This window comes from Ceratosolen solmsi, unplaced genomic scaffold, assembly GCF_000503995.2.
Source record: "Ceratosolen solmsi marchali unplaced genomic scaffold, CerSol_1.0 scaffold26, whole genome shotgun sequence".
NCBI lineage: Eukaryota > Metazoa > Arthropoda > Insecta > Hymenoptera > Agaonidae > Ceratosolen > Ceratosolen solmsi.
Window position 1 is genome coordinate 479584 of NW_011948442.1, and position 9805 is coordinate 489388.

The 9805-nt window shown below is 26.2% G+C and overlaps 1 protein-coding gene across 1 annotated transcript in view; it reads left to right on the top strand.

Moving 5' to 3' along the window:
- Positions 1-6010: 6010 nt before the first annotated feature.
- The window catches only part of Gr10 (gustatory receptor 10), a 27361-nt gene continuing 23566 nt past the window's right edge, over positions 6011-9805 (top strand). Inside the window, 2 exon segments of the mRNA XM_011504082.1 lie at positions 6011-6049; positions 6535-6725. Coding sequence (XP_011502384.1) covers positions 6011-6049; positions 6535-6725 — 230 coding nt within the window.

Sequence of the window (9805 nt, forward strand, 5' to 3'; positions counted from 1 at the left end):
TATATATCTCTAATTACATTTAAATTAATTTTGAATTTTGTATTTATTACTGATTTATTTAAATTTAAAATGTCTTTTATTCAAACTATTAAAAATTTTCGTTTTTCATTACTCTTCTAAGTACTTATAAAAGTTTTTTGTTTATGAATTTGGATAATTTAATTTATTGCAGTAACGAAATACAGTTATTAAATAAAGTCACGAATTTTTTACGCAGACAAAATATTCTGAATATTTTTAAAATACGTTGCTTTCAAATTGTTTAAACAAAATGTATATAAATCTATTTTTAATTTATTACTATGCTTATTCACAAAGAATGAAAATAATAATTGAAATTAAAATTAATTGTTTAAAATTAATAATTAAAATTATTTAATTGAAATTAATAATTGTACAATATGTATCATTTATAATACTTAAAAAAACAATATTTATTTTGTAAAATAATCTTTTAGTAAAATAAATATAAGTTTTGACAAAATTTATAGATTAATAAATTAATTTTATTTTATTCTATATGAAAAGCATCAATCTTTAATGCATATATTTTTTATAAAACAATATTCATGCATTTAGATTTATTATATATGTCATATTTTCTGTTACGAAAAATTATTTAATAATAATATTTCCAATTATCGGTAGTATCATTTTATTACGAAAATTGTATAATTAAATTAATTTTCTAAACCGGAAATCTACGTTTTTTGGGTTATAATTTTAATTTTCAAATGCTATTTGCTATTTTTAATCTTATCTTTATTTCAGAATTATGTTAAGAATATTTCGTTTATTATACTATATTTTTAGCAATGTAAATATACAAACTACATTTTACTAAATATAACTATGATCCATAAATTGTAAAATAAATTAATGTAATATTTTTTTTTACAAATGTAATTTACAAATTTATTTTTTTGTATTTCAAGAATATGTAGCAAATTATTTTCTATAAGACATTTAAAATTTAGTATATAATGAATTGTTTTTGTTCTGAATAATAAAACATTAAAAAAGACTTAATTAATAATTGGAGAGCATAAAAAAAAATTACAAAAATTTAACTAATTATTGACTAGGTGAAGCAACTATTTATTATAACAAAAATGGATTATGATAAAATTATCGATACTAAATTAATCTGTATAGAATTTGACAGATCAATGATCATATAGGGATAATGAAAAGTAATACAAAAATTTTTTCGTATATTTTTATTTAATGTGAACGCTAATTATTAGTAATGTAAAATATATTTAAGTACATTTATATTCATTTAAATTTAAAGATATGTATAAATTATAAATAATAAAATTTTTTTGAAAAATCCGATAATATTGTTAGAAGATTTCTGGAATTGAATTACAAGATTTGATAGTAATAGTATCTTTAATTGTAATTTATAAATATAATCTAGTATAATTAGAGTAAGTATTAAAATATTGATCTAAAACACCGATAAAATATTGATTAAGGTTTTTTAAATTTAATATTTCACAATGATTGCACATTTAACAGAACGTTAACAATTAATTAATTTATGATGGAATAACAGTAAATTATATTTATTTTACTTATATATTAAAAATAAATTTTTGATCATGTAATTATTATAGAATAATTTATTACTTTGAAAATCTATTAATTTTAATTTTAATAGGATACTGGTGCATGCAATTATATTTTATCAAGCTTCAATTTTTACATCTTTACAATATCTTATTTTTTTTATTACTATTTTAAATACTATTATTTTATTGTATACATATTTAACTGCAGTTTGAGGCTATTCATATAAATAAATTAAAAAAAAAAAAAATTTAGGATAAAAAAGAACGTATACACAGAGTAAGTTCAATTATATATCATACCGAAAGAATACAAAAGATTATTAGTATTTACATTTGTAAAAATACTTAGAAAATTTTAGAAAATTTTTAAAAAGAGTACATATTTATTAAGAATCAAAATTCAATATTAAGACAGATGTGTAGTTCGTATCAATATATGGTAATTGATGAAGTTTAAAAATAAAATTTTATAAACCATTGTTTAAGTGATATGTGTATGTAGTATGTAATCGAAATAATATTTGAGATAATATGTAATAAGCAAATAAAACAAGAAATAATTAAACAATTAAAAACGTATTTGGAGGATAAAGATAAAAATACAAAAATATTAAATATTCATTGATTTAAAATAGTATTCTTCAATATTTATGCTCCTTTACATTCTAAACTATGTTCGAAGATTATTAAAATTTTGTATGAATATGTAATACTAAAATATCGTTTAAATTTATGATGTATATTAGAATATATTTACAAAACAATTGATACATTAAAAACTAAACCTATAATAAAAAATTATTTTTAAATTTAATTTTTTCAAACGGAAAAAATATGTTTAATAATAAATCAATTAAATAAACAATTTTATATACACTTTCCTAACCGCATTTTTTTTATCAGAGAGACATAAATTACTTAATAAATATAAGAAATAAAGTAATAAGAAATAGTTTGAAATTATATATTTTACAATTTTTAAATATTTTTATTTTATTTAAATACTTTAACATTTTCAAATATTAGAGATTATAAATTGAACTTTCCAAATATTTTGTTTCTTCGGTTTTTATTCTGTTCATTTTTTTGTATCAAAGCTTTTAATTAATTTGAATATAATACGAATGCAAAATTTATTACATATAATAATTCAATGTCTAATTAAATATTAAATATTTAGAGTTTGAAATAAAAATTTACCTTCGCATTTAATTATTTAAAAATACAAACTAAAAATACAAATATCTAAAATATTTTACAAAATTTGATTTTATTAAATTTAATTATGTATAAATTTTTATAGATAAAATTAATATTTTATTTTTTTACTTATATACTTTTACTTTGTGTTGTTAGTCATTGTTATACGCCAAGTGTTATAAAATCACGTCATTCAATATAAATACATATATTTAAATACAGAAGATATTATTTAATTTGTTTATTTTACTACTGTATAAGTTTATGATGAGTATAACACTAAAACTGAAATCTAACGCTAAAATGACTATAATACTATAACAGTAAAACACTACCATTCTAATTTAACAATGAAAAGAACGTTTTTTTATCAAAATATAATGAATATTCGTTTCAGAGTTGAATTTATAATTGAAGAATAGTCTTTCAATTTGTTCATATTTACAAAATCATCCCATTTTTATTATTTAAATATTTACATAAGATCCAATATTAATCGCTAAAAGTAAGTTGTTCGAATTAAGTGATGTAATTCTTGGCTCGAACTGCCAATACTTCAATAGTTTGGTTTGCCGCCCGCCCTAGCAGAGCCCGGGAAAGAGATAGGTGGAAGGGCTGTACAAGGGTCGTGAGAATTGATTAATTATACATTTATTATACAATTTATTACACAATTTACATATGGGTGTTGTAGAATCTTCTTGAGTCTAGTGTGAAGATGCGATTTCTTGAACGGTTGTGCATGGTGTGAATGATCTTAGTGTGCTGTCGGCATCTCTTAAAGTACTAGTGAACACAACCGTAGCCTTTGTCGCTTTCATGAACTGTAGTGGGAGTATCGGCGCTCTCTTCAGCGGTCTGACCGATAGTCCCAATGTAATGTATTAGCAAGAGCTATACGGCAGTATTACTGCTTTCTGGCTGTCTGATAATAATCGAGTTGCAGATGCCTGACCGATAGTGTCGGCGCTGAGCCGTAATAATAATATAATACAAGTAGTTTGCTGGAGATGTCAGTCTACGTCGTCGCCCTGAAAGCGGTCTGATTAAAGTCAAGTTGCAGAGGGCGGACCGATAGTTGGTCAGCAATAGATAATAAATAATGTAAATAAATGTATCTACCTTGCACGGATTCCCGTAGACAGACGTATAGAACTTTAACTGTTATGACTTGCACTAATTTCACTTGACTTACTCGTCAAGACGATTGATTGCGATGATTCTCTTCGTCGTCCGTTCCTCCTTATATATGATTGCGTACATTTATAGTTTGTAATTATTGGAAATCCTGTTAAATTCTCGGAAAGCAAGCTTTAGTAGATTCGAGAATATTCCTTTGTTGCTATGCGGACACAGTATAAGGCTTAAATTTCATCGAGAATTTTCGTATCGAATAATTAAAATATTACGCATTAAATATAAATAGAATGTAATTGAATCATATTATAATGAACAATAAATTTGTTATTGTTGGGTAGTTCAATCCTGAACAGTATGTAATAAATTATTGTACTGCTAGCACATTTAATGTCGAAAAATGATAACTGGTTTTATATTAGTCGGTTAATAAATTAAAGTGTGCTTGGTGTAACGATTTCAACAGAAATAGAGAAATATAAAAGTAAAATTCAGTAAAATAATTACGTTTGAATTGCATTTATCAATTTTGTAATAACAATTAATAAACTAGATAATGCTTTAAATTAATAAAAATAATCATTTCAAATAATATATAATGTCTTAAAAATTATTTATTATTCTCTATAATTATTAAAACGACGACAGTTATAAAATAGCTATGAAGAAATGAATTTTTACAATTGTAATTTTTAAGATTTCTAAAAATAATAATATTCAATATTCAAATAGTATTTATTTATATATATATATATATATATATAACATTAAATCATATACACATTAGTCTTTACAAATAATAAACAAGAAATTATGATCATTATTTCTAATGCATTTAATTTTTATATGTAGATTCACGGTAACGATTATTATATTTTGGAATTTACAAACAAACCGTACATTTTATGTAAATAATTTATACGTTGAACTAATTTTTTATAACTAAGTATTTCTTATTTTGAAGTTTATTTAAAATAATTAAAATATATTTTAAACATAGCAATAATTATAAAAGACAAAATTAAAACATTTTTAAGACATTAATTTAAATATAAAATTTTCCCAATCTGATCTAAATATTTTAAAAAATTATTAAATCATAATTAGAATATTATCCGCTAAGATAAATGTTCGAAAATGTGTTTGATTTTCTGTTGATTTTATTTTGGTTTTATTGACAATTACATTATTGTTGATTCTGAATTCACTTCTCATGGGAGAGTGTGAACTATGTTCTATAACAACAATGTAGTTGCTCCTTGGTGATGGTGACGATTTGTTTGTTCATCTTATAAGGATCAGCAATGGTTTATGCACGCTCCTTTAAGGGAGTATGGCTTATTTATGAGGCCTTTGCTAATGTTATATGTTATAAGGTTAGCAAGGAGAGCCGACAATACTCATTAAAGGGACTATGGAATTAATTGATTAGTCTGTGCTAACATTGTAAAGGAAGTATGGAATTATTTGGGTGGTAGTTGCCCTCAACAGAGACTACTGGTATACCTTTGTGTGAAGGAGTGGTCTCATACCATGCTTCTTGTAGTTGACTATTTCTTTGTTGGTTGCACTGAGAGAGCGTGATCGTGTGACGAGCTCTCGGCTATAGACTCCGGCTTAATAGCGTGATAAAAGCGTAGATGACTGACTAGGATGAATAACTGACAACGTGTCTTGATGCGGGCTTCCTTAAATATCCACGTGGCAGTTAAGTTAGCTGCCAACAACACTTGGATGTTGTTATGCGGAAACTAGATAAACATTGTAGGACGTTCGAGAGTGAGCTATAGAAGCTTGGAGAACTAGAAGGCTTATACAATTTCTGAGAATCAATGGTCTATACCATTTGGAGATTAATTGTTCCCGTTGTAAATAGTGAGCTGACCATTGTAACCAAATTATTGTGTACGTTGTTGTAAAAATTGCTAGCGAGACATCCTGAAATTGACAGTTCCTTTAGAGACGGTTGTGGAATAGTTGTAAGCAAGCTCTGTATAAGGAAATGTCCTGGGATGAATGCCGCAATATCTTCGGGGTCGTCACTCATTGGCTTTAAAGGCCTTAAATTGAGGATTGCCTCGATTTGAGCAAGTCAGATGTCGAGCTTTTCAAGAGTGAGCAAATTTTCTCCAATGGTGAGTCTTAGATGATGTTTTGCTGATTTCACCACTCATTGATAATTAAATTTTTTTTATAACCAACAAATAATTTTTTGAATTGCTAATATTATGAGAATAATTTTTTTAATTGTGTAATCTTAATTATTTTATATTTTAATATATAAAGTTTTATTTTCTCTTGCCATGTATATTTTTGAAATTCTTATTTAATTATATTATATTTAAACTCAGGAACTCATTTTTTATAAAAGAATTCTGATCAAATAGTTATTTTTTATTACATAATTTATCTTTTCAATTTTTTATTCAACTTAAATTTATATAGTCCCAGTTTATTAAGTTAAAATACCTAAGTTTTTGTTTTTAATATTTTCAGCACTACATAAGTGGATGCTATTTTCTGTAACTTATAATATTTCAAGTGTTATTAAAGTGAGGGTATAACGCCAACTTGTAAAATATTTCTTTAATTGATGATTATATTATCTTTAAAAATGCAGAAACAATTAAATTTTAACAATAGCTTGGACAGTGTACAACAAATAATAAATATTGTACGAGGTTTTTTACAGGGTTTCAGTAATGAGACTAATTATTTACTGATAAGTCTTTATGTACCAGTTATAGTCTTTGCTATAACTGCCAACATACTGGTTATTATTGTCGTCATTAAATATCAGTATATGCACAAGTAAGTATGTTTAATTCTTACTATCAAACTATGTTATTATAACAATAAATAATATATGTAGGCAATTTTTACTTTTATGGATACTTTTGCATAGTTTGTAGTAAATTTGAATCGATATTTAAATTTTTCATATATTTTTATGATTACATTTTATTAGCATTATTAACACATATATTACATTTTTTATTAACTATTTTGTTCTTCTGTATATATCTTAACGAATAAATGCCCTAGATTTTTATCAGTTTATCCTTTTATAAATAAGTAATTTATGGAATATCATTAGCCTTTATTATAAAATTTATATAAAATTTTATAGATTTATATAGAATTATATTACTTTATAGTGATTTAGTCATTACTTACCAAATTTTTGAAACTTTTTTTCTATCTGCGATACACATATATTAACATAAGAAATTATATAATTCTTACAATTATTTTTCTGAAATAATATGGAATAGAAATTCATGCATTACTTTAAAAATTAGAATATTCAAAACACTCTCTGAAACTACGAATTTGCTTAAATATGTATATCTATTTTTATATAAATGATAGATAAATGTATTTTTTATAAATCATTAAATATAGATTTAAATTGTATTAGACGAATTTTAATATATTATTTCATATGCTATAATTTTTATGCAAATATTGCAAAATTAAAAATTATTTTATATGTTTCTTCTAAAAATCAATAATTGATACAGTATTTTATAACGATGTTATGTACACATTCCTTGCTAAAATACGAAAATTATAATGTCCTTATTATTCATATAATATACTTACGCACTTTATTCCTTTTTATGTATTCCTATTATTTATTCAAATTATATTTATGTTAGAATAAATTTATTTAGGTCTAGAAATTTAAATAATTAGTTATCAATTACTTATATATATATTTAAAACATATTTTTATAAATATTTTGTTTATATTTTTTATGAAAAAAGATTAAGTTCTATTACTTATTACAAAGCTATAATATTTAATGTCAAAGTTGAATTATCTAACACAGTGTGTTCGATTTTAAAGGTTTAGTTTATGGCTCCAACTACCAATTCAATAGTTCAGTGGATTAATCTCTCGGCAGCATAACTTCAAGGGAAATAATAATTGACAAGGCTGAAAAATATCATGTATTTAGTAAAACAATGTTTATTATTTGTAAATAATTATAATAATATTGCAATGTTGTAGAGAAAGAAGATTTTTGAAGTAATGAGGGTGTGTCCTTGTATTCTTGATTATTGTCAATTCTATGGATATGACTGAGTTTCTTGAAGTTGAGGTAATGCTGATATTGTAAATATCAGCAAGTATAGTCAATCAATCATGCTTGTGAGCTAGCATGAGAAGATGGTATTTGAATCAAGTATGCTTGATGTATGAATAATTATACTTGATATGGTGTGAGATGTTAAAATCTCAAGTAATCAATTGTACCTTTAATTATTTACGGGGGCGGTAGAAGAATTTAGTTACAGGTAAGAGTGGTTAATAGTAAGATTTTGAACTCTTGAAGGATTTAATAATCTGTATTTATAGTCGATTAGTCGATCTGTTGTTTTCCTTCCTTGACAACGTGCTTAAAGCACAGCGACACTTGTGTCAGCTGTTGAAGGCTTGTACAATGTCGAAGTGTTAGTTCGAGAGAGCGTAAGTGTGCCCTATTTCTGCTAGCGGGCTTATACGATGTCGAGGGATTAGTTCGAGAGAGCGTAAGTGTGCCCGAATTGTTTTTATGCGAGATGTGACTAGTTTATTTATTAATATAAAAGTGTACCTTGTGAGCTGCAGGCAAGGTGTATTAGTTCTGTGTAATTGATGTCCCCTTTGATTACTATTCCAATTGGCTTCACTGTAATCAGCATTAAATCTGCCGATTTTCCCTTATTAATGCACACGTGTATTGTTAACTTGAATATTGAATATATGTCCACGTGTCGTCTTCACATTATACTAAAACACTGAGCGGCAATTACACTTGAGTGAGTGCGAAGTGAGATTACAATGAGCGTATGAGCCATTTAAATACGCGCACGAACCTAAGGGTTGATCGTTCCGTGGCGGCTCTGCTGAAAATACCGACCGTTCCATGGCGGTCCTACTCAGGACAGATCGAGACCCGTGTGCCATGGCTTCTACTGATAGATGATTAAAACGATTCACTATGGTCGGTCACTGCGGTCGGGTCACGGCAAGATGTTAGCCGCAAGTGAAGAAGGAAAAATAAAAAAATTATTATTTTTTTTATAATTCTTATTATATAATAATTAACATTATAATAATTTATTATATCATTTGTAAAGATATTTGCTTTTATTTTCAAAAAGGTTAAACCAGATTTCAAGATTCATGGATTGAAAAGCTAACGTGAAGAAAAATACTACATCTACTGTGATAATGAATTCTAAGTAAAAATATTTAAAACGTTATTTTTTTTAATGACGCATTGTTTTTTTATAATTAGAGATTGAAATTATATAATTAAGCAACGATTTCGTTACATTTATCTAATTGTGAAAAAGAAACAATCGATCAATGCCTCTGAAGCAACCCATTATTAGCTTATACCTTACTGCCTCTTCAAATGTGCATTCACACACGTGCACATTTATAAGAGAGAGAGAGAGAGAGAAAGAGAAAGAAAAAGATTATGTTTTCAGCGTGATATGAATATGAAAACCATACTTGCATGCGCTAGGTACATGCCCACCTATGCGCAACAACAATAGGATTGTTCGGGATTGAAGCAGTCCCATGAATTTCAAACAAAAGACAGGTCATATACGTAGTCCGGCGTACCGCATGTGCGCCTAGACTGACCGCGCGTGCAGCAAGGGTGACCATCGCGTGCGCCTAGGCTGATCCGCACGTGCGGACCGAGACGGGTACTCGAGCAAAATGTTTACAAACAAAACTCGGCAAGTCCGAGCAAGTTTACGATTTGAAATATAATTTACTGCCAGCACTCACAAAAAAGGGACGCCTTCGAAACTTCTAGAAGCTTCGTTTTCTCACGCCAAAGGAAAATTTCTGGAAGGGACGCGCATCGACACTGTTGCCGGCG